At 43.4% G+C, this 27,057-nt stretch overlaps 1 protein-coding gene across 1 annotated transcript in view; it reads right to left on the bottom strand.

Annotated features, from left to right (window-relative positions):
- KCNK2 (potassium two pore domain channel subfamily K member 2) overlaps positions 1-27,057 on the bottom strand; it is a 224,320-nt gene that overhangs the window by 124,266 nt on the left and 72,997 nt on the right. The window contains exon 5 of the mRNA XM_039532271.1: positions 6,602-6,912. Within this exon, the coding sequence (XP_039388205.1) occupies positions 6,602-6,912 (311 nt within the window). The remainder of the gene's footprint in view (positions 1-6,601; positions 6,913-27,057) is intronic.

The raw sequence follows: 27,057 nt of genomic DNA on the forward strand, positions 1-27,057 counted from the left end.
GACAAGTGTGTGGAACATTCTCATTTTTATATTCTGTGAGGTATATATTCCATAGGGTATAGAATAGTGGATATAAAATAAGAATACTGACAATGTTAGACAGTTGTTGACTACACAGTTCAGTCTGACTCACCTTTCCCCACAGACAGGCTTTCTGCGCTTGCATTTATTGTAGGGGTACTGTCACCAACCCAATGTACACTAAAATGTCTTTGTAGAGCAAGAACGCAACATATTAATGAAAACAGCCACCAAAAAAAAGTGTATGTGTGTGTATATATATCAATGATTCTCAAACTTTTGTACTGGTGACCCCTTTCACATAGCAAGCCACTGAGTAGGGACCCCCCCCTTATAAATTAAAAACACTTTTAAATATATTTAACACCATTATAAATGCTGGATGGAAAGCGGAGTCTGGGTTGGGGGCTGACAGCTCGCGATCTCCCATGTAGTAACCTCACAACCCCCTGAGGGGTCCCGACCCCCAGTTTGAGAACTCCAAGTCCTGATATATACAATACTATAATTTCACATGAGGATTGGCCAAAAATAGACTGATCATTAGAGATGTGTATTGCCGAATGTCTTCAAAACTCTGTTACTGAGCATGTCCGCACAAGTACAGCAGAGGATTCTACCAGGTACTTTGCAATGTACTCTGTGCATCTGAGATTGAAAACTGCCTCAAACATTTTCAGATTTTCAGCAGCAGGTATACTATAGGAACAATCCCACACTAGATCTAAAGAGACGTTTTCTGTCTCTGATTCCTGTAGTTCTTTGTATACCAGTTGCTAGAGTATTCCCAGGTCTACACCAACTTCTGCCAGCGTAGAGCTGTGTGGCAAAAAGACATACCAAGGAAGGTGTAAAGGATCCTTAGTATAAATGAGAATCAGGCCCATATAAGTATACACACAGGCATATACTTTTAGCAACACCCACAACACTTTAAAGAACATCTACACTTTTATCCTGTTGTATGGCAATTCTTTGTTAAGTTGACCCTGACGTACAACACAAGATGCTCAGACTGAGCAACAGCAACAACAAAAACACCTCTCAGGTTATTTACATAGCTTTTGTTCAGCCAAGACAGTCGTCCAGGAATTCAAAAACCAGCCAAGAACATTGTGGGTGCTAAACAGTTGACATTAATATACAGTCTTGTTACCACAAAAGAACTGCTGCAGGGTATTTTGGATATTTTCTGATAGCCTGGCCTGAGTGCATGCAAGCCAAGAGACTTGTGTATTATAACAAGTCAAATGGCAAAGAGAAGCTTTTATTAGGGAAAAGGGAAACTAATGGACACAGGCTAGAAAGCGACAAAGAATCCTGTGGGACATTATAGACTAACAGACATATTGGAGCATAAGCGTTCGTGGGTGAATACCCACTTCATCAGATGCATGCAGTGGAAATTTCCAGAGGCAGGTATAAATATGCAGGCAAGAACCAGTCTAGAGATAATGAGGTTAGTTCAATCAGGGAGGATGAGCCCTCTTCTAGCAGTTGAGGTGTGAAACTGCTAGAAGAGGGAGGAGAAACTGCTTTTGTAGTTGGCTAGCCATTCACAGTCTTTGTTCAATCCTGAGCTGATAGTATCAAATTTGCAAATGAACTGAAGCTCAGCAGTTTCTCTTTGAAGTCTGGTCTTGAATTTGTGCTCTCAGTCTAGTCCTCCTGGTATGTTCATATCACCAAACCACTTCACAATTTAGTAGGACTGACCCCAACTAGAAGCTTCTGATGTTCAAGACTGTCCCAGAACGAGAATAACCAAATTATGCGGGTCAGAATTGATCTGGATTGGAAGACCCTTGCATCATAAACTGTCCAAGCTCTGGCTAGTGACAAATCAGAGTGAATATCTAGAGCACTAAATTCAAAATGAAAAGTGTACAGTGTTTCACTATATAGTAGTTTGAAGTAAAAGTAAAGACTAAAGAGAATATTGTAATGTGTATGTTCTGTAATTTAATTTTCTTCACACACTACTAATCATTACAGCTACCTAATACTCTAGTGTGCATTATTTTCAGACATATTCCTTTAGAGGCTTTCTAAAGTATCATTCACACTGATGTGACTACTTTTTCTTCATCACACTCATTATTTTTTTATTCACATAGACTAATCAGAATTGAAGAAATGCTATATAAAAATTGTATTAAGAATCAGACATACTCAGAAAAGCCACGTTATTTTCTTCAGTAATTTAGTATCTGCTCAAAGGTGCCAGGTTGACAGCAGTGGGGTATGAAGTCTTCCATTTACCCTAACAAGATGCATAGCATTATTACGAAAAATTTCCTAACTGTCAGGGTGGTTAAACACTGGAATAAATTGCCTAGGGAGGTTGTGGAATCTTCATCTCTGGAGATATTTAAGAGTAGGTTAGATAAATGTCTATCAGGGATAGTCTAGACAGTATTTGGTCCTGCCATGAGGGCAGGGGACTGGACTCGATGACCTCTCGAGGTCCCTTCCAGTCCTGGAATCTATGAATCTTCCGACGACTTTTAGGCCAAACATACCTGAGCTGTGTTCTGGAAGGACTATCTCTAGCTATGAGTGACAATTCAGCACTAAGACACTTCACAACAAGAGCTTGCTCTAAAGTAAAAAAGTATGGTAGGGTGCAGGGAGAAAGAAATAGCTTCAATAACTTTAAAAGGTTACCATTTTTGGAACCCAACTTGACTAAAAAATAAAATTCTCAAATTACAATAACTTTTCATGTTTTACCAATTTAACTTAAAAAAATAACATACTCTAAAAACAACTTTGGTAAATCAGACCTCTGCCTTAAAAATTTGCAGTAAAACAAGTGTCTCACAGACTTTAAAGCCAAAAGGAACCATGATGATCATCTAGTCTGACCTCCAGTACATCACAGGCCACAAAATCTCACCCATCTGCTCCTCTAATAAACCCATAACCTTTGGCTGGGTTACTGAAGTCTTTAAATCATGATTTAAAGACTTCACGTTACAGAGAATCCACCATTTATTCTAGTTCGAATCAGCAGATGAACCAGGCCCTATGTTGCAGAGGAAGGCCAACTCCTCCCCCCCCCCCCCCAAAAAAAAACAACAACAACAGGGTCTCTGTCAATCTGATACAGGAGAAAATTCCTTTCCAAGCCCAAATATGGTGATTGGTTAGGTCCTGACCATGTGGGAAAACCTACCAGCTAGACACCTGGGAAAGAATTCTCTCTAGTAACTCATAGCCCTCCCAATCTAGTGCTATTGGAGATATTTCCTAATAGCAGTTGCAGATGGGCCATATGCCATTTAGGCAATTGAATCATACCATCTCCGCCATGAATTCAGCAAGCTCAGTCTTGAAACAAGTTAGGATTTTTGTCCCCCACTATGCCCCTTGGAAAGATGTTCCAAAACTTCACTCATCGGATGTAAAGCCCTATGTGGGACTATTTTTTTAATCCTGCTCCCATCCTGCCCTGCAATATCCACTCCCACCTGCTCCTGCATTGTTTCTTTTTTATTTATCCCACTCCCATCCGCAAAAACCTTAGATTCTGCAAATCCCACAAGAGAGACAGATTCCCCCATGCTACCACACAAAACAAAACAAAAAACCAACCCCACCACAACTGGTTAATATGTTATATGCATAAATGGAATTGAGACACAATTTTTACCATTAAAAGAATAAAACAAATCTTGCTTTAACCATGTAAAAAACACTTTAACTTCTCTTATAATAGACAATCTCTTTCAATCTCTCGCTTAAATTTAAGTATTAAAACCTTTATTTAATAAAAAAGAAAAACTTGCTTTACACTGCTGAAATTCTATTTATGACAAACTGATGAGAGATTTAATGTTTTCCCACAAAATACCATAGTCTGATTTTTTTGCCCATCCAGTACCACCCACAATAGAACATTTTACCCACTCCCGCTATTATGGCAGTGGGCCCTATGTGGTCCCAGTCCCACTGCAGGGCTCTAGTTTGATGGTTATAAACCTTCATCTAATTTCAAGCCTAAACTTATTGATGGCCAGTTTATACTCATTTGTTCTTGTGCCAATATTGCCCCTAACTTAAATATTTGCTTTCCCTCCCTGGTGTTTATCCTTCTAATTTATTTATAGAGAGCAATCAGCTCTCCCCTCAGCCTTCATTTGGTTAGGTTACACAAGCCAAGCTCCTTAAGTCTCTTCTTGTAAGGTAGCTGCTCCAGGCCTCTGGTCATCCTAGTAACTCTTCTCTGCACCTGTGCCAGTTTGATTTCATCTTTCTTAAACATGGGAGACCAAAACCGCACACAGGATTCCAGATGTGGTCTCATCAGTGCCTTGTATAACAGAACTAACACTTCCCTAACTCTACTGGAAATACCTCTCCTGATGCAGCCCAGAATTGCATTAGCCTTTTTTACAGCTCCATCATATTGACAGCACAGAGTCACCCCGTCCTTCTCCTCTTCTGTTGCTTCCAACTGATACATCCCCAGCTTATAACAAAAATTCTAGCTGTTAGTCCCTAACTCTTGCACTTTGTACTATTACATTTCATCCCATTTCTATTACTCCAATTTTCAAAGTCATCCAAATTTTCTTGTATGACATTCCAGTCCCCTCTGTATTGGCAATACATCCCAATTTTGTGTCGTCCACAAATTTACTAGCTCATTCCCACTTTTTGTGCCAAGGTCATTAACGAAAATGTTAAATAAGATTGGTTCCAAGAATGATTCCTGAGGAACTCAACAAGTAACCTCCTCCAGCCTGACAGTTCACCTTTCAGTATGACCAGTTGTAGTCTCCCTTTTACCCAGTTCCTTACCCACCTTTTGATTCTTGTATTAATCCCCATCTTCTCCAATTTAAATAATCATTTCCACTGTGGAACTGGATCAAATGCCTTACTGAAATCCAGGTAGATTACATCTAATGCATCTCCTTTGTCTAGAAAATCAGTTATCTTCTCAGTGATCTACTTTTTGTAAAAACATGTTGTATTTTATCCCAATTGCCTTTTTTACCTCTATGTCTTTAACTACTTTCAAAATTTGTTGTAAGACCTTGCATACAACTGAGGCCAAACTAACGGGCCTGTACTTTCCCAGATCACTTTTTTTCCTTTCTTAAATGTAAGCATAGGCGTTGACTCCACGTGTTCTCCAGGGCTGGAGCACCCACGGGCAGAGGCGGCTCCAGGACCCAGCATGCCAAGTGCGTGCTTGGGGCGGCATGCCGCAGGGGGTGCTCTGCCGGTCGCCAGGAGGGCGGCAGGCAGGCAGCCTTCGGCGGCGTGCCTGGGGAGGGTCCGCTGGTCCCGCGGCTCCGGCGGACCTGTGGAGGGTCTGCTGGTCCCGTGGCTCGAAGCCGTGGGACCAGCGGACCCTCCACAGGCACGCCTGCGGGAGGTCCACCGGAGCCGTGGGACTGGCGACCGGCAGAGCGCCCCCTGCGGCATGCCGCCATGCTTGGGGCGGCGAAATGTCTACAGCCGCCCCTGCCCACAGGGAAAAATTAGTGGGTGCACTGCACCCACCGGTAGCCAAGCTCCCCTCCCACCCACCCCACCTCCTCCTCCCTCCCGAGCATGCCACGTCCCCACTCCTCTGCCTACCTCCCAGTGCTTCCTGCCCAGCCGCCTCCAAACAGCTGTTTGGCAGTGTTAGCATGCTTGGGTGGGGGGAGGAGTGGGAACGTGGCGCACTCAGGGGAGGAGGCAGGGAAGAGGCAGGGGCGGGGTGGGGATTTGGGAAAGGAGTTGGAATATTGGCAGGGAGGGGGTGGAGTTGGATGGAGACTTTGGGGAAGGGGTGGGAAGGGGCAGGGCCTCATAGAAGGGGTGGAGTGGGGGCGGGGCAGGGGGCAGGGGCAGAGCCAGAGCACCCATGGGAAAGGGGGGAAGTTGGTGCCTATGAATATAAGTATTAAATTTGCAATTCTCCAGTCATAAGTTACAACCACTGAGTTCACGGTGCCATTTGAAACACATGAGAATATGATTAGCCAGATCATTGGGTGGTATAAGCTGATTTCAACAGAGTGATGCTGATTTATACCAGCTGAGGATTTAGCCTTTTGAGGTTGAAATAAAAAAAAAAAATTAAGATTTCTAATGGAGATAGCTAGCTAATATTATTTTGCTGCATTTAAAACAAAAAACTGTGGAAATAAATGTCCAGCTAAAAGTGCAAATTGCTTGCTAAAGTAATGATAAATCTCAGCTTTCTTAAGGTAATGGTTGGCCATGCTCTGCTTTCCCAATATTGACAAAGCAAGTAAGGCTCAACCAATACACCCATTCCTTTGTGAACTATTAAATTATACATATTGCAAATGAATAGTCATTTAATTGGCACAGAAGCATTCAATTTAAAAGTTGTCTAAAATACACACTGAACATAGAAAAATTAGCAATGACTTTTCAGCTGAAGCCTCATTTGAAAATGCTATTGTCAACTTTTCTGTCTTAAGTTAGCCTTCTTGCTACATTTGCAGCTCAAATGCTGATACAGCAGTGTCCCATTTATTACAGAATCATTACTATAGAAGAGTACATTCTTCTAAAACATATGAACAAGTTACTTTTTTGCATGAATTACCTGAATTAGTTCATCGAGCTCCGATGCATTCACACAAGAATGCTCAGATACAAATGTCTGCTTCTGAATCACAATGGTGGCTCTTTGAGAAGTTTCATGTGGCTGTTCCAGGGCTTTGAAGACAGTAGCTCCAATTATTAAATATACAACAACCACCAGAAAAATCGTTGAGACCGTCTTCCATTTCATAACATTAATAGCCGAATCACATTCCTCTCGTGATGAGAGCACTGTGGGTTTTGTAGAAAATGATAGCCGTGGTTTGGAGTTCTGAGTGGCAGATTTGGGATCCAGCAAGTCAGGTGCCGCCACTAATAAAACAGAAAAGAATGTTAACGTCCACAGTGTTGGACAAAGGTGTATTTAGCTGTACATCCTTCTTGCCAGAAGGTTACAGAGATCCTATTAATTCAAAATAGAGTTTATAGATAATTGTGTTGTTATAAATGCATTTCACTTGTACATCATGTTATACTACTACAGAATGACTGGTTTCATCAACTGCTAGGCCTAATAACATGTTATTTATATGTACACACATGCATACACACACTTGCATTGTTTACTATATATATATATAGATATATATATATATATATATATATATATATATATATATCTCCTCTATAAATGCTCTGCAAGTGTAGTTCTAACATGCAGTATTTCCCCTATTTTCGTGTGTTCCTTTGAATCAATATAAGAAGGTATTTTTCAGTAGAGCATCCTCACATCTTGAACAATCTTAGGCATTGCTAGTATGCTTCTCAGACTACATTTTAGTTCAGCGTTAAAAAACTATCAGGAAAACAGGACTTACATACACTCAACTGTGCATTCAGACACTCATTAGAACATTTGCAGTTCACTTCCAAATTCCCCACACAGGTAACTATAAAAATGATTCATTCTTAATCGTAACAGTTTGAAAGTGTTGGCTAAACCCTTTTAGGAAATGCCAGGAACACATGTGCATGCCTACTGGAAAAGTCAATCATCTTATTATAGGATATTTGATTGTTTATTGCTACAAGAAACATTCTGGGGCAGTAATGATCACCTGCATGTGTTATCAAGTAGCCCCATAACGCATGTGATTACAAGTAACTACACTAGTAATTACATAAGAATAATCCACATCAAGTACACTTCAAAGTCTCCTGAGGGAAGATTGCATCAACGATACCATATTTAAAATTATTAATATATTTTGAATGGCTGCAACACCACTTTCAGCTGCTGTGGGGAAGGCCTACTTCTAAACGTAGATTCAAAAGTCTCTCTCCCAGGTCTCTGGAAGCTGGACATGCCCCCAGAGGAGGGAGGGAGTGTCATTTTCCACAGGGATAGGATCTCCAGTACCCGCTGGAGGTTAACCTACAGGGTTAGAGGAGCTCACATTAAAAAATAATCGTGCAATACAGGTCAGAAGAAAGGCAGACCTAGGAAATTAATGCAGTGGACCGGAACCCTGGGGGGTGGGGGAGGGTTAGAGGATGAAAAGGCAGCCCCCAAATGAAAAAGCTCAGCTGGTATCTCGGTGCACAGCTGTGATATAGTTACTGTTCAGCTACTAGAAAACTAGAATCTGGTTCTAAGTAACCGTGAGCACCAGACCAGCATGTAAATACCCTTCGAGTGTAGTGGGCATGGAACACCCTATGAGGCTATTGATATGCCCCTGGACAAAAATCGGTGTGTGTGGCTAAGTTTGGGAAGGACACCTGATTTAATAACTGCTCCTTCCAGCTGCACTCTCTCCTCGGTTGACATGATTTGTGATGGGGGGGTGGGGGGAGGTGAGCACCATCACATTTTCCTTGCAGTCAGAGCTCCCCTTGCCAGTCGGAATTTTTCCTATTATATTATCACGACCCTCTGTCTCCAAACCCAAAACTGGGGACACCTCAGGTTACACCAAGCCTCGTGCTGTAGACTAGGAAACTGCTCCTCTTTCCGCCTGGCTTCGACACTTGCAGACACACACGCATCCCAGCACCATGAAGAAGGGCAGACCCGCCCCCCCCCCCCCAGTTCTCCTGCTACACTCCCCCTGCAGCCCGCTGAATGCAGCTAACAAAGGAGAACTGGATGGCTGTGAGGCGCCCTAAACCGATCCACCCAGTGATGCTCTGCATCCCTCCCATCAACTTCCCCAGCCCCCTGCTGACACCCATCCACCTTGCCAGGAGACGGGATAATGCAGTCGACAAGGACATTTTCACACCCCGGAGAGGAGCAAAACGTGAACGCTGGTCCCTGGCCCCTTTCCTCTGTCCCTCTCCCCAGCAGCCAGCTCGCAAAGATGCGCTGGGTTTAAAGCGCTTGCAAAAGACATCCTTGCAGAGCGGGGTTTGGCTGGAGAAATGGTCCGGGTGGGAGCCCGGAGCCCAGCCTCACCCTCCCGGACAGGGGGAGCTACACCCACCTTAGACAAAGGAGAAGTGATAGAAACAAAAGCCAGGCGGGTGTTTAACCGAGCCTGCAAAATCCGGGACAGAGGCGCAGGAAAGAAGGGGGCAAAGAGGGGGACTGAGCAGCCCTGGGTCCCTCCTGCGAGGAGGCATTGGGAAAGCAAGGGAGCATGCAGCATTCAGACAGACACGCCATTGTGCCAGTACTCACTTCTTATTTACAGACCCGGCGCCCTCTCCTCGCTTCACGGGCAGGCATTTTTTCAGGGCTTGGGTAGGTGCCGTTTGACCAAATGGAAAAAGAAAGAGACAGAGAGAAGGACCAGACCCAGGGCGGGTTTGCTGCTGCTGCGCTCAGATTCCACGCGGAGCGGAGCCTGGAGTTCTCCCTGTCACTGGAGGGGTGTGTACGATCACGGTGTGTGTGTGTGTGTGTGTGTGAGTGAGCGAGAGAGAGAGAGATCACCCTGTGTGAGAGAGATCGCTCTCTGTGTGTGTGATCACCCTGTGTGTGTGATTGTCCTGTGTGCGTGTGTGACTACTCAGTGTGTGTGATTCCCATGTGTGTGATCACTCTGTGTGTGTGTGTGTGTGATGGCCCTGGCTGTGTGTGTAAGATCACCTTGTCTCTGTGTGAGATCGCCTTGTATGTGTGACCACCCTGTGTGTGTGTGTAACTCGCTCGGGCACCGTGTGTGTATCAGCCTCTTTCGGTGTGTGGCTGCCAGTCCCTGAGGTGTGTCTGTCACAATCTCAGTTTGTCTCTGTCTTTTGGTCTGTGTGTGTGTGTGTGTGTCCGCGTCCCGCTCTCGGTCAGTGTGGGCGGGGGCCTGTCTTCTCTCGGCCCCTCTGTCTTTCTCCCATGTGCATCTCAGCCCCGGTGCCTGCTTCTCACGCGGTGTCTGTGCCCCCTGCTCTGTCACTTTGTCTCAGGCACTGGGCGTGGGGTGCCTGACTCTGGGTGCAGCTGTGTGTGTGTGTGTGTGTGTGTGTGTGTGTGTGTGTGTGTCCTTGCTCTCCGCCTGTGTGTGTGTGTGTGTGGGGGGGGGCGCTTCTCTCCTCATTCTCTCTCCCCCGGTGTATCCCAGCCGCTGGGCGCGTCTCCCCCTCCCTCCATCCTGCTCCAGCGCCAGGGGCAGCTGCACCCTCACCAGTGAGCTGCTCGGCATTTCTACCGCCCAGAGCCCTATCAAGGGGAGGGGAGTGAGGCACTTGCCTCAGGCGCACAAAGCCCAGGGGCGCAGAAAGCGATGGAGGGGGAAAAAAGCCGCAGTCACGAGATATTTATACCCCAAGTGATCTCCCCCCAGCCCCATCTGCCGCCCCCCCCCCGCGCCTCCCCAGTGTCCTTCAGCCCTAACTTGCTCCCACTCCCACCCCCCTTCCCAGCCCAGAGCAGAGCAGCTCCAGGCTGCCTCCCTGAAGAAACTGCTGCCACAGGGTCCTAGCGCCCCCCCCATCTGTCCTGACTCTGAGCCTGCCCTTCCCCCTCAGACCTTTTCATTTTCCAATGGGACCCTCCAGCAGCACAGGGGGCCTCCCCGCCCACAGTCACTGCTCCTGCCCCATGCTGGGCAAGGAGGCAACCCCATCCCTCACCCCAGTGAGGCTAGAGTCAGGGGCAACAGCAGGGGAGGAGGCGCATGCAGCACCTCCCGGCACCCACCACAGGGGAACTGAGGGAGATTCCTGGACCTGAGAGGAGCCCTAGGAGCCAATGCAGTGACAGTGGTGGGGGTGAGGGTGCTGCTGCGGGGGGCAGGAAAGGGGGGCTCCTCCCCCAGAGCTTGCTGCTGCCAGCAGGGAAAGGGCTGGGGGGAGTCCTCCTCCTGCACCCCAAACTCATCCCCAGTCCTGTCCCACCCCAGAGCCCACAGCCCCAGTCAGAGCTTTCACCACACCCTCAACCCTAAACACCTTATCCCCAATTCCAGCCAGCGCCCTCATGCCCCTGCACCCTGACCCTCTGCCCCAGCCTACAGCCTGCACCCCAGACCTCTTCCCTCACCCAAACTCCCTCCCAGAGCTTTGGGCGGGTGAGGGGGCAGAGTTTGGGTGGGGGCGGGTTCTAGGCAAGACCAAAATTTCTACAAACCTGCCACCCCTGATCCTGCCTGCAAACCTGAACTCCCAGCATTCTCAGGACACATGCTGATCCCTAGTGGTCACTGCTGATATCCAGCACCTCCCTCCTTTCTTAACCTGTGAGTCCCTCTTTGCATTGGAACTGGACTGGAACCAAAGACCATCTTGGAAGCAACATTACCAGCCCAAGCAGTCAAAAATCATGAGTTGACCCCCAAAAATCACAGGCTCTACCACCGCCACTTCATTCATTCTTCAGCGGCAATTCGGTGGCAGGCCCTTCCCTCCGAGAGGGACTGAGGGACCTGCCGCCAAATTGCCGCCGAAGAGCTGGCCCTGGGGGAGGGCGCAATTTTATATTCTTGCCTCAGGCTCAAAAATACTTAGTTACGGCTCTGCTACCTGGCCCCTTTGCTCGGCAGCGCAAGGACCAGGCTGAGGCAGATGCTGCAGGGATGAAGGGGGGAGAAGGCAGTTAAGAGAAGAGGTCTGTGCAGGAAAGATAAATCCCAAACTGGTGGGCACTGACTTGGGAGCCCCCGGGGGAGCGCAATGGGGTGGAGGAAAAGCCAACAGCCACCCCCACCACTGAGACACAAGACCTGCTCCTGGTCTTTGCCACGGCCCCTAGGGGATCTTCCTCCCATAGCTTCCCCAAGGGAACTTTTGAATTGGATGAAATATCACTGTAGCGAGCAGAGAGCCCTCAGGCCAGGCTTGGGAAAGTTTGAGTGTAGCAAGCCCCCACATCCCGGGGACCCCGTCTATTTCTTCCTCCTCTGCAGCTCTGCATTGTAACCCCTAAGTCGGTACTTTGCTGGGAGGTGTTTATCACCTGGCAGCAGAGAGTCACCGCTTAGTACCTCTCCCATACCATGAACAAGCTTCTGCTTGCTTCCAGTTTAAATCTATAAAGGAGAGACTCCACTTCCACTGAAATTTTAGCCCTTGTGATGCATGAGATTATTGTAATGTTTGTCACAGACTGATCTGAGGTCTCCTGGTTATCTGTCAGCTGTGACATTACCCTTGGGTCAGTTTCACAAGTGGTTAATAGGTGGATGCCCCTGCAGGGTAAAATGTATGGCCAGTATGCACCAATAAATAGCTACAGTACCATCCATCTGCCACTCTTCCTCCCCCGGCCAAAAAAAAAGTCAGAACAAATACAAATATTCAAGAAGCAATAATAATAAATTGGTCTGGGTCACAAACATTTGACGCCAAAGGCTGTATCGTTAAAACTGCTGAAGTATGGCATTCCTCCCATAGTTTATAGGCCATAATCCTCCTTGAATCAGAAGCACTATCACTAAACTGACTTATTTTAACATCTCTCCCTCTTAAAGTGACATGATACAATTGGACAAATGGATACATTACTGAGTTCCCCAGAACTCTGATTGCTGCAGTATCCATCATGCCAGTCTTCTCTAGAGCGTTCATGTCTCTACAGGACTCAGTATAACTCTAAATCTCATCTGCTGTTTCAGTCTGAGCTTTGCAGACTACTCACCATCATTGTGGCCTAGCAAAACAGTTGTTGAGTAATAAGAGACATTGGGCCAAATTAAAAAAATCCAGTTGCAAGTTGTGCTTAAATCACACATTACTGTTTCATTGCCTTAAGAGCCCAATCCCGAAACAATACAAAACATGTAAGTAATTTCATTCATGCAAGTATTTTACTCAGACTGGTCACCTGAGTAAAATTACTCACTAGTTTAAGTAGTTGCAGAATCCAGATAGCCTGAGGAGAGGGAGGGGGGTGTCACTGCTTATTTACATGACCCAGCTCTCTTCCTTTAGAGCTTGGAACATTTCATACATAAAACACCACCATCTTTTCCCTTTTCCCCTGAAAGGTTTGCCACCCCTAAGGCTGTACAAATACTTTCTGTTCTTCTCATGTGGAAAATAATCATTTCACAGGATTCCTTCCAATCCTTATGGGAAAAAGAGCATGAACACTTTCTTCCATGCAGCGCTGAGACAGTAAGGAATATTATGGAAAATAGTACCACATGCCTTTCTTTAGTTATCTAAATATTTTTAATAGGATTCTTTTTCCTGAGTTCTTACAAAGTGCTCAAACGGGGCCAGATCCACTGCCCATAATTTGAAATCAGTGGGAACTTTCTGATGACTTCATTGGGTTTCGATCAGGCCCTAAATCAATACATTCTGTGAAACAAGTAGAACCTATTTTGATGACACAAGAAACTCCACTCCAGGAATTAATGTATTGTACCCACAAATCTGATACCTGAGAAGCAGTCTCTAGGAAATTAATATCAATCTGTCAACTACATACACTTATTAGCTATCACTTTCCACCTGAGGCAATCACTGGTAACATTCTTGACTGACGTTTATTGCTTTCTTAGAAAGGAGTCTAGCTATACCATGGCACCCACTTTCTCTGCATTCAGCGCTAATGTTACCAGATATGGCATTTTTATGAGAGGCTTTTTAAAATCCAGAAAGAACAACATTTCCGTTGGTGGGGTACAACAAAAATTGTTGTGTAGAGCAACTCATTTTCTTGAGGCCTTCTAGAGCTCCTGCATCTATTCTGTAGAGTCATGACCTCCTATGTGTTTGTTGTAACCTACACCGCACACTGTTTGAATATTGTGTGTGACCATTTTGCCCTCAGAATTGAAGCTGACATTTGAACAGTTTGAAGTGTCAGGATTGTAGCAGTTCTGAACTTTACTGAACAAACACACTCGAATGCAGCTCATTGCTGACAAAACATACCACCACCCAGCATGGACAGGATTAAATAATAGGAGGGGTTACAACAGGAGACTCTAAAAGGAGAATCTGCACAAACTCAGAAGTTCTAAAGTGTGCAACACAGGGAAGTAAAATAGTACATGAAAGTTATGTCAAAACTTGTCTATTACATGTTAATTACAGAGAGAGTGAGGGGACATATTACTGGCAGAATGGCAAAATTAATCACATACAGTGGCTGCTGAAAGCTGCTCAAAAGGTGGGATTTGTTAAAAGTAGGTTCAGCAGAGATGGATGGTTGGGAAGAGTGCAGGTGAAGGAGTCAAAGTTACATGATAAACAAACAACATATTCCTACTACAAAGAGCTTTAGCCAATCTAAATATAGATATGACAAGAACATACCTGTAGGGAAATGGTTGTTTCACAAAAATACTTCACCATCAGCAGAGTTGTTTCAGTGTAACAGGAAAAGACCTGACTGCCAAAATAGCCCCATTTCTTGGGGGCACTTCTTTTATTCCCCTTCAAGTGCAGGGGCACTTCCTGTCTGAAAGGCTAGTCCTTCCTGCTTAATGAAGAGCAACTGCATTAAGTCTGGAATTAGTGACTCTTCCTTAGCCCTCTCACTGCTCACTTATGGCAACTTCTCCTCCCTTTCCTTCTCTGCTTGGCCCGATAAAAGGCTTGCAGTGCAGTATTTAATACTTATTTGGTCACTGATAATTTCTGTGTTCCCAAAGGATTACCACAGTGGGATTTCATTATGGGGAAAATTCTACTGCCCTCCCCGTGCAAGACAGAGTTTTGGGACCCCTGTCAGAAACACGGCATCCCAGACCTAACCACACAGGAGAGGCAGGTTGGGGGACAGGGCAGGGCAAGAAGCTGGGCATGTTTTCCTACCTGCAGACATATCTGTGCCCCGTCTTCCTGCCAGTGAACGGGAGTGCAGCTCTGGTGCTGAAGTAGTGGTTGTGAAGTGGTTTTTTTGCCTTTTTGCAACCTGGAAGAGGATTGGCACCCGAAGTGCCATGTATTTCCTTACAAATCCCTTAACTTTGATGGGACTATTCACATACTTAAGAGCTCCACATATGCTTAAATGCTTTGGCGGATCAGGGCCTTAGAGCATGGGCTATGTGCTAGGTATAGGATTCAGGCTGTGTGTTCGGGGGTATACCATCTGGCCCTATAAACATAGTGAAGCTTCTGTGTAGCAGGAGTGGAAATTCATTTAAATGCATAGAAGTAACTTGAGACTTTCAGAAAAGGCCAGACCCTAGAACCTTTTGACGTCAATGGCAAAACTTAAATGAAGTTTCATTACAGCTGCGTTCAAGATAAGCAAGTGCTACTGTACTTGGTTTACAAAGTTAATTTTAAACCTCATTTTATTCATTCAGCGGTCTTTTTTAAAGTGGTCTGTCTCTAAGTTTCTTTGGAGACATTAAAATCTCCCTGTCAGGTCTTAGCAGGGCTGATGAGGACATTGGGGCCATATTCTGCCATTAAAGTGTTAGTCATATCCTTCCATGGAAATCTGCATTAATAACAAATTAATGACTTAGGGCTTGTCCCTCCCACATGCAGATGGGATGGGTATAGGCTGTTCTCAGAAGTGTGTAGGCAGAAACCTCACAGTACAGTTCAAAGGTGCACTCCGTTTGGTGCACTGCAAACTGTACCTGGATTTTCTTCCAAATGCACATGTAGCCAAAATAAGGTACAGTGGGACACATTGGGCATGCCCATCACAGCCGTCCTAAGCCTTCATCCACAATCTGGAAATTGTTATGCCTCCTAGGAACCAGGGTGCAGCCCGCACCACTCCCAACTGACCTGGCTGCTAAATGGTGTTGCACAGAGCTCAGCCACTCCCATCTCCTATAATGTCTCTCCTAATGCACCACTACTATCCCTCTGAAGGTATGAGCCCATCAGTTCTCATGAATGTTATGAAAGACTTACTGCACTAACATTGCATCAACCAATGTCCAATGTTTGAAATCAGATTATATTTAATCATAATATTTTACTTAAGAAAAAACATGTTGAGAATAGACATCAATGAGTAACACTTCAATAATAGTAATTATTACACCTCTGTGTCTGATTTACAGTGTGATAAATTATTTGCAAAGCAGCTAAACAATTCTCTCACATCATCAGTCTGTAGAAAAATGTTTGTATGTGCCCGTCTATTTTCATACAACGCAGTTGTCAGTCTTAATTGGGCTCCAATTCTTTCCATCTCTCATAAATCTTATTCACATGCAGTAAGTGAGAAGCCGTTTTAGAATTCATGAAGTAGTTGCTGTTGTAATTAATATTGTAAATCTGTATTTTTCTTCACTCGCTTGCTAATCTCCCAGTGGGTTTCTCTCCCTGCCCATGTCATATTATAAGATCTAATAGGATTTATTTCTCAACTTTTTTTTTTTTTTTTTTTTTAGTATTTGCTTTCACAAATCTGTTATCCTTGGACAATCTCAGAAGAGGTAGTTATGACAAAGTCTTTGTTGCCACACTTCAGCAGATAAATGTGAATTGCTGTCTGTCATCATGTTATGGATTACTTGTGCACAGAAAAAATGGATTGTTATTTTGAATTAATATTTTATTGTGGAAGAAAAGCTAGCGGTGCTCTGGGCTGCTTCCAAAATTCATTGCCAATGTTCTTCTGTAATTAACTTTGTTTCTTTTCTTCATTTTTGCCTAATTAGTCTAAATTCAGAGCAGGAGATTGACAAGCAGGAGATCTAGGTTCTATCACTGGCTCTATCACCAATTTATACAAGTCACGTAACTCCCCTGGTAGATTTTCATGGCAGTCCTGGAAGACTGATGATCTAGATATATAGACATGATCTTTCTATTTTGTATACAGACAGAGAGGCAGTGATAGACTACACTAATACAAAAAAAGACATGCATATGTTATTACATGCATTAGGCCAGACAAAACAGTCTTATTTAGGTAACATTTGCACTGACTGTAAGGGCAGTTTGGCATCAGCAAGGAAGTAAAGGCCTTGCCTTGCAGAGCTCAGAATCTCCCTTTTACATTTGTAAGCGCCACATACATATTTTATGGCACTCTAGTAATAGCTCCAGTGATCTCTACTACAACATCTGTAAACAAATATATATATAAGGGCTGTCAATTAATCGCGGTTAACTCACGCAAAGACGCGATTAACTCAAAAAAATTAATCATGATTAAAAAACATTAATTGCGATTAATCACAGTTTTAATTGCACTATTAAAGAACAGAATACCAATTCAAATGTATTAAATTTTTTTGATATTTTTCTACATTTTCAAATATATTGATTTCAGTTACAACACAGACTACAAAGTGTACAGTGCTCATTTTGTATTATTTTTTATTACAAATATTTGCACTGTAAAAATGACAAACAAAAGAAATAGTATTTTTCAATTCCCTCATACTAGTACTGTAGTGCAATCTGTTTATTGTGACAGTGCGACTTACAAATGTAGATTTTTTTTGTTACATAACTGAACTCCATAACAAAACAATGTAAATCTTTAGAGCCTACAAATCCACTCAGTCCTACTTCTTGTTCAGACAATTGCTAAGAGAAACAAATTTGTCTATATTTACAAGAGATAATGCTACTAGCTTCTTATTTACAATGTCACCTGAAACTAATAACAGGCATTCACATGGCACTGTTGTAGCTGGCATTGCAAGGTATTTATGTTCCAGATATGCCAAACACTCATATGTCACTTCCTGCTTCAACCACCATTCCAGAGGACTTGCTTCCATGCTGATGATGCTTGTTAAAAAAAATGTGTTCATTAAATTTGTATCTGAACCCCCTTGGGGGAGAATTGTATGTCTCCTGCTCCATGCTTTTACCCGAATTCTGCCATATATTTTGTGTTATGGAAGCCTAGGATGACAACCCAGCATATGTTATTTGATTTAAGAACACTTTCACTGCACATTTGACAAAACACAAAGAAGGTTTCAATGTGAGATTTCTAAAGATAGCTACAGCACTCGACCTAAGGCTTAAGAATCTGAAGTGCCTTCCAAAATCTGAGAGGGACGAGGTGTGGAGCATGCTTTCAGAAGTCTTAAAAGAGCAACATTCTGATATAGAAACTAAAGAACTCAAACCACCAAAAAAAACCAAAACAACAACAAAATCAACCTTCTGTTGGTGACATCTGACTCAGATGATGAAAATGAACATGTGTTGGTCTGCCCTGCTTTGGCTTGTTATCGAGCAGAACCTGTCTTGGCATGGATGCATGTTCTCTGGAATGGTGGTTGAAGCATGAAGGGACATATGAATCTTTAGCACAACTGGCACATAAATATCTTGCGATGCCAGCTATAACAGTGCCATGAGAACACCTGTTCTCACTTTCAGCTGACATTGTAAACAAGAAGCGGGCAGGATTATCGCCTGCAAATGTAAAAATACGTGTTTGTCTGAGCGATTGGCTGAACAAGAAGTAGGACTGAGTGGACTTGTAGTTTTACATTGTTTTATTTTTGAATACAGGTGGGGTTTTTTTTTAACGTAATTCTACATTTGTAAGTTCAACTTTCATGATAAAGCGATTGCACTAAAGTATCTGTATTAGGTGAATTGAAAAATACTATTTCTTTTGTTTTTTTACAGTGTAAATATTTGTAATAAAAATGAAGTGAGCACTGCACACTTTGTATTCTGTGTTGTAACTGAAATCAATATATTTGAAAATGTAGAAAACATCAAAATATTTAAATGGTATTCTATAATTGTTTAACAGTGTGATTAATTTTTTTTTTATTGCTTGACAGCACTAATATATGACACTGGAAATCACCAAAAATAGGATTAGTCTTTGTTACATAGTAAGCTACAAATACAATTTAAAAGACACAAAATAGTCCAGACAAATGCAAGAGAAGAAAATGCAGTCCAGACACTATTAAGAAAGTATCACACAGGCAAAATCAGAGAACTCGCTAGCAGAAATAAAGAAAATTGATGAGCAGATATAAAAAGGGGAACATTATGTATCTTCTATGTTTTAATAGCATCTGACCCATGCTAGATGGCAGCAGCTATAAAGGACAGCATTTGTGATATATATACCAGTATATAGAGTATTTTCAAATGTGCATATGAGACTCATTTCTGGTAGTCTGTGTGTATTACTGCATGGAGATCTGTCTGGGAACGATAAGGTATATTTTTTCTACAACAAAAGGCATTTGGAAGGAGTTATTTTTTTATTATATTAATAGCTTGTTCTAAAAGAACACCTCTTATTTTATCTTCTCCCAGTTATTTTGGATGTCTTTTCCTACTCTCATGCCAGGCAGCTAACTCTTAAATCATCAGTATGGGCCTGAGCCATGCACTGAAGCTGAGGTCAAAATATGGCAGTTGTAAATAATGATTATTTAGCCCAAATAAGTTTGCAAACCTAGGTTCCTAACAATAAGCTCCCAAATTCATATTTAGGTGCCTAAACAGATATGGCCTGTGATTTCTAGAAGTGCTAAGTAACCCCATCTCTTATTAATAGCCTGACATAGATATCCAGATCTGAGAATTTTGACTATCATGTTTGTCCAATTAGCTTCATGATAAGCACCCCCTGCCCTCGCTGGGAAGTGAACCCCTTTTCAAGCACAGGGAGGGACAACCCCTGCAACAATCTGGGTGAATGAGACCCACTTTTCATAAAGCGCTTGGACTCTGACAAGTACTACCTTAGTTCGGCATGTCAATATTGCGTATTGGAGTAAATTTCACTTGTAGATAATAGGTTAGCAGCAATATTGTTTGGTGCTGCCATCCTCAGACACTGAACCCCTATGTTTTTTAAAGGAGCGCATAGCATTTGGGGCACAGGATATTGGACTTCGGGAAGGAATCACTGGATGAAATTCTATCGTCTGTGTTATGCAGAAAGTCAAACTAGATATTCATAATTGTTCCTTCCAGCCTTACAATCTATCTGAATACCTTTTAACGTTTTCTACAGATAGGGTCTTTCAGCTGTGCAATACAACTCTGGTTGCATATGTTAAGAAATAATGAATTCTTTGCATTACACAGATTCATAATATGTTTCACTTCCAGTTACAGGGAACACTAAATACTGAATGCTCCTCCAGCCCAGGATCCAGGTATTGACTCAGACCGCAGGAATCAATGGGGGAAAGCATGTCCCATGCTCCTATCCTTTGTGATACAGCATGGCAAGAGGGCAGCAGGAGAGGGTTAGAAGGGAGCCTTATTCCCTGCAGAGGGAAGAAAGTTTGCTATAGATTAATTAAAGCACCTGAAGCCAATTAGAGAACCTGAAGCCAGTCACCTGATAAAAAAACCCTGCTTCAATCAGACAAGGGGAGGAGTTGAAGCAGAGTGGATTGGTGCTGGAGCAGAGAGCAGTTTGGAGGGAAGCAGAGGACAGTTTGGAGAAGTGCTATGTTGGGCTAAGAAGACCAAGACCCTAGGTAAAAGGACACCTGGCTTGTGCAGAGGGAGGGCAGGAAGCCCCAACAAGCTGAAGGGCAGGAGAGGGAAGTAGCCCAGGGGAAGGAACTGCTAGTTCAAGTGGTTTACTGCTATCCCTAGGGCCGGGACCCGGAGTAGAGGGTGGGCCTGGGTCCCTCCCTGTCCACTCCCCTCCTCTAGGACATTAGTGGGGCAGTTAATATCCCAGTTCAGGGGCAAGAAATGGCACCCTGAACTCCCCCCGCCCCCCAAGAAGAGAAAGTGTGAGACCCATCATAGTAGTGCTGGCAATTTGCCACACCTTGCACAGAAGATGTGAACACACTTCACCCAGCAAGAAGAGTCAAGCAACATTTAGGCCTAACATAGTTAAGAAACTAAGGCCCAGATCCACAGAGGGACTTAGGCATTGTGATGTTGAGCATTGCAGTGACTAGAAAATTACAGGAACAACACTGTGATCCATGAAGCCTGAGTAAAGTCTCCCTATACAATGAATGGGAGAGAGGGGCACTTTCAAATAGGATTCACAAAGCCAGCATGCTACATGGAAGTTGCCTAAACTAGCCAATCAGAGATGCCAAGTAGAGGGGTGTATGCTAAGCCCCACCCTTCTCACAGAGACAGAAACTCAAGTGCAGGCTACAAGGAAGCACTGATCTCTGCTTGTGGTCCATGAACCAGAAGATAGACATTTGGCTGCCTAAGTCACATACAGGGCCTAAAACAAAACAGCAGGGGGCTGGCTCTCCCTCATAACCTTTAGCCCAGTGGACAGGGAACTCACCCAGGAGGCAGGAACCGCCCACTTCAAGTTCCCCCTTCACCTCAGGGGGAGAAAGGATTTGAACAGGGATATGTCACCTCTCTAGTCATTAGACCAGTGGTGGGCAACCTGTGGCCTGCGGGCTGCATGCAGCCCATCAGGGTAATCTGCTGGTGGGCTGCAAGACAGTTTGTTTACATTGACTGTAGGCACAGCTGCCCGCAGCTCCCAGTGGCTGTGGTTCGCCGTTCCTGGCCAATGGGAGCTGTGGGAAGTGGACCGGCCACAGGGACGGTCAATGTAAACAAACTGTCATGCGGCCCACCAGCGGATTACCCTACTGGGCCGCATGCAGCCCACAGGCCGCCCACCACTGCACTAGACTAGAGAGTCATTCTAATTCTTTCTCTGGCCAATTAATATTTAATTATTCAATTAAAGTGGAACAAATTCAACAGAAGAGATTGAGGGAACCCCACATCTGAATATCCCATAGCTCAGTGATTAAGGCCATCACCTGATAAGTGGCCAATTCCTGTTCAGGTTCCTTCTGCCCCTCAGACAAAGTGCGGACTTGAACCAGGCATCTCCCACATCTGGAATGAGTACTCTATCTGTTAAGCTAAAGGTTATAAGGGAAGTCCTTCTCCTCCATCTCTGACGGTTCTGTGTGAACTTGCCTGAGGGACCCGAACCCCTATCTTCCCCAGCCTGTGAATCACTTAAGCAGGAGATAGGCTTCTGGGTGCCTAGAAAGAGGCTGCAGTGGGCATGCTCAGAGGCTGACACACAGGGGCTTAGGGAACTTTGACTTAAAAAACGGAGACGCCGAGTGAGTTTAAGTGCCTACAGGGTGAGATGGCAGCTGAGAGGAAGTTTTGTGGATCACAGAGGTGCCTAAGTACTTTTGTGGACTGCAGCCTAAAGCTACATCTACACTACAAGTTAGGAGCTCATAGTGTGATTCCCTTGCTCACGTACACATACTCGCACTAGCTGTCATCAAGCTAGTGTGAGTGTAAACAGCAGCATAGCCGTGGTAGTGGCAGTGGAGGCCTGGCTCATCCACGCGAAGCAGGTGGGTTTGCACTTGGCACAGCTGAGCCATGCCTCTGCTACCACTACCACTACTCTGCAACTACACTCAATGAGAGCTAGCACAAGCTAGCAATTAATTGATCTTTGACTATTAGTGGTAAATATGCCCAATGGCCTATGATGGGATGTTAGATGGGGTGAGATCTGAGATACTACAGATAATTCTTTCCTGGGTGTCTGGCTGGTGAGTCTTGCCCACATACTCAGGGTTTAGCTGATCGCCATATTTGGGGTCGGGGAGGAATTTTCCTCCAGGGCAGATTGGCAGAGGCCCTGGGGGGGTTTCGCCTTCCTCTGCAGCGTGGGGCAAGGGTCACTTGCTGGAGGATTTGCTGCACCTTGAAGTCTTTAAACCACAATTTGAGGACTTCAATAGCTCAGACATAGGTTAGGGGTTTGATACAGGAGTGGGTGGGTAAGATTCTGTGGCCTGCATTGTGCAGGAGGTCAGACTAGATGATCATAATGGTCCCTTCTGACCTTAAAGTCTATGATTCTAAGTACATGCATACCAATAGAGGAATCACACCCCTAGCTCATAGGATAGACATAGCCTTTATGCATATTAGGTCAATGTAATGAAACAGCTATGAAAATTTACCATCCCAGACACAAAAATCTATCCCATTTCTAATGTGATTACCGTCTTAGTAACTCAGCTTTAAGGACTAAATATATTTTATTCACTTTCTCCAAAAAAATTATTCACTCCCAATTGTATGGGCAGGTAAGAAATTGCAAGGTTAATTAAACTACTTTATAAGGCTGGCTTAGCCTATTGTCGGAACTAGCTTTTTGCTACTTTTCTTTCTTTCTTAAATTGTTCTAGCTTAACAACTGAGTCCCTGTCTGGCTTTCTGTAACTGGTTCCTTATCCTTCAATAATGTCTCTGTGAAGGATGCTGATATACTGTTTTATAAACCATTATTGCCAACAGCACTTAATATAAGCATTGTAAAGAAATCAACTTCTGAAATTCTTGCCTTTCTAGCTTTTCATGTTCTTCCTCATAATCCCTTTACATTTTAAAGAGATTGCTAATTCAAACATTTATGTAAGGCTTCATCCAATATGAACATCTTAAAGGAAAAACTACGACAAAACCTGTCCCTATGGAAGCTGTTAAAATCTCTCATCCCAATTTAAAATGTTGCAGAGAGTAAGTTCTGAAAATTGTGCTCTTAATGGTAATGTATAAGTGCCTAAGTGAATTAAGAGCCCAGATCCTATTTTCAAAGGTACCTTGGGGCCAGATTTAGAAAAGTACTTATGCACTTAGTGAGAGTTACAAAAATACATAAATGCAATCACCAAGATAACACCCCGGGGCATATCCTCAGAGAGTGTACCTTTATGACAATTTACCCCAGCTGAGAATCTACCAGTGTGTATTTTAACTGAACGTCTTGAAATTCTAACATTCCAAAGTTAGAATCCCAACTAAGACTGAATTGATCTGTAATAGTGAAAGACCCTACTGAAAATAGTAATTTTATTCTTTAAGGCGCTGCTCCTGCTCTAATTGGTCTAACTGCCAGGGACTTGAGTTATGGTAGGACCAAAGCTAGAGCTGGTCAGAAATTTTTCATCAAAATGATTTTGCAATGCCTAATTGTCCTTTCTGCCTTTGAAAAATAACACACAGGGAGCTAAACACATATACATACGAGTTCTCAATCACATGATGGAAACAATATACCTTTAGTTGCTTATGGGTACATTTATCATTAATGGATATCATAACCTTATTCTTTAAACACTAGAATGACAAATATCTCTCTTCAAAGGTTTCATCAAAGTTATGTGCCTGACACTTAAAAAGACAAACTACCCAAGGATGCTGCAACACGCAGAAAATTCCTGCTTACCGAGTTCAAACGCAGTAATTAATAGAATGAATCAACTTCAACTAAAATAGATCAAAGAAACTTCCCATTAAAACTGTTTAAAATAACTCCAGGAAGAAATCGTTTATTCTCTAGTGATCTTTTTCAGCACTCTTCTGACCCCCACAGATTGAAGGTTGATGGAATAATAAAAAAAAAGCCAACCTGCTTATCATAAATCCTTGTCCTTACTACTGAAATACATGCTATTCCCAAGTATCCACCCTCTTTTAGACAAATAACCAACCCAACCTGCCAACTGCCCAAATATGCCAGGTGTTCAATATAAAAACTAGTAATCCAAAATGATTGCCTGAAGAAAAACCTTTAGTATAACAGCATTCACATAGAGTATTTGGCAGTAAGCTCTATGGGGAAAAGAACGGTCTTATATTTTTGAGATGTCACATGTACCTATGGCTCAATTCAAATTTAACAACATTAATATGGTATAATATGTACTACTAGTGAATCAGCAGTGACACACACACCAATTTATTACTTATACATCATTGCAGATATAAATGTCACACACACACACACTCTACATGTATAGATCATCATTCATCTACAGCTATATTAAAATACTTTTACTAATGAGATAATTAGTACAGTAGAACCTCTGAGTTATGAACACCAGCGTTACGAACTGACCAGTCAATGACACACCTAATTTAGAACCAGAAGTATGCAATCAGGCCACAGCAGAGACCAAAAAAACAAAAAAAAGCAAATACAGTACAGTACTGTGTTAAATGTAAACTACTAAAAAAAAGGGAAAATAGCATTTTTCTTCTGCATAGTAAAGTTTCAAAGCTGTATTAAGTCAATGTTCAGTTGTAAACTTTTGAAAGAACAACCATAACATTTTGTTGAGAGTTAAGAACACTTCAGAGTTAGGAACAACCTCTATTCCCAAGTATCAGAGAGGTAGCCGTCTTAGTCTGGATCTGTAAAAGCAGCAAAGAGTCTTGTGGCACCTTATAGACTAACAGACATTTTGGAGCATGAGCTTTCGTGGGTGCATCCGATGAAGTGGGTATTCACCCATGAAAGCTCATGCTCCAAAATGTCTGTTAGTCTATAAGGTGCCACAAGACTCTTTGCTGCCTCTATTCCCAAGGTGTTCATAACTCTGAGGTTCTACTGTAGTAGTTTAGTGATCTTGTCTACAAATGGGAAAGTTGAACTCTACTGCAGGTCACATAAAGGTTGGGGCTGTCACTAAATAGAACAGAGTTCTGAAACGAAGCTGCTTGTGTGAATTTCTAACGTAGGTGTCCTTAGCCTCTGTTTGCCAGAAGTTGGGAATGGGCGACAGGAGATGGATCACTTGATGATTACCTGTTCTGTTCATTCCTTTTGGGGCACCTGGCATTGTCCACTGTCGGAAGACAGGATATTGGGCTAGATGGACCTTTGGTCTGACCCAGTATGGCCGTTCGTATGTTCTAGAGGTGAAAGGCTCCATATCACTTTGCCAATTTCCTGAGAGCCCTCCCAATAGACACCCCGACATGCAAGAAGTTGTGATAGTATCAGCAATGTCATGCACCTCGTCTCCAGAATTTTTTTATGCTACCACATTTGTAAAGTGAAAGCAGACAAAAATCCATGCCAAAGCTGTAGAAACAGAAACGAGGATCCAGATTTTAAAGGTATTTAGGCACCTAACTCCCATTGATTTCAACAGGACTTGGGCACCTAAATACTTTTAAAAATATGGGCGCAGGTAAAGTTATCCTCTCAGTTACTGTACATAGGTGCGAGCCTATTCACTTAAATTGGATTACACCAGTGGAACTCAGGTTTTGGCCCATTAACTTTTTTAATGTCACCATTATGGGCTTTGTTCCAGGCTAGTATCTGTAGTAGCGGGATAGGGAGACAGGATGCAAATCTTGGGAAGAGAAACATTAGAAGAGCTGAGCAGGTTATCATCCCAGCTCATGAATGATGCAGTAATAAAAACTACTTGCCTAGAGAATTCAGGCAGCATTGTTCACTGATGTCTGGTGTTGCATGCTATACATAATGACTAGTGAGCAGAAGGGGGAAAAGCCTGGAAATCTTTACCACACCTAGAAACCAGGATACCCCCAAAACAAAAATGAATGCATTTTTTACATTCTGTTTCCTCAGAGAGAGGCCTGCTCCTTTGAAAATGCTGCATTGGGATCCAGGAGAAAATCCTCATGATGTATTCTTGTCTTCTTCCATTTCATTCTTGAGATGCTCACTCCCGCCTCACCCTACCCCCGCCCCCACAAAAAATAGCATTGGAAGGACCCAGTAGCGGTCTACTTGGCAGTTTTGCTGCCACCACCATATCCCCAGAACCGTGAGTTATGAAGTCTGCATGCTCTGTGGAACTCGGAGCACCCTGGTGTTCACAACTCAAGAACACCCATGCTGGAGGCTAGATTCTCCCTGTGCCCTAGAGCAGAGCGCAGAGGGGAAGCACTGTGATTGGAATGCTAGTTGAATCAACCAGATTTCCTCTTCTGGGCTCCCAGGGTTTTCTCTACAGCTTCTGTCACTGGTCATTTAGCCATGAAACACTTATTATTGGCACTCAGGCCTTACCAGGCCAAACCTCAAAGTCTTCAATCCATTTTTACACATTTCTTATTCAGGCAAATTCACACCGACTTCAGTGGAAACTTGAAACTTGACAGGCATTCAGGACCTGATCCGGAGTACCTTCAGTTCAATAGGAGGCTTTCCATTGACTTTAATGGGTTTTGGATCAGGCCCTCAATGCTAATTAGCTGGCTAATTAACTTAATGAGAGTCCTGAGAGAAGGGTCCTCAGAATTTGACCCTTAGTGCATGAAAACATACATAACAGCACTGACCAGATAAAATTAGGAGTAGAGAGACTTTCACTAAACCTGAGAAATAAGCATCTTTTTTTGTTCACTGTGTATATACATCTGCAAACGGAGCATGTATAAAACTGTCTT

This window comes from Mauremys reevesii, linkage group 3 (genome assembly GCF_016161935.1).
Source record: "Mauremys reevesii isolate NIE-2019 linkage group 3, ASM1616193v1, whole genome shotgun sequence".
Classification (NCBI taxonomy): Eukaryota; Metazoa; Chordata; order Testudines; family Geoemydidae; genus Mauremys; species Mauremys reevesii.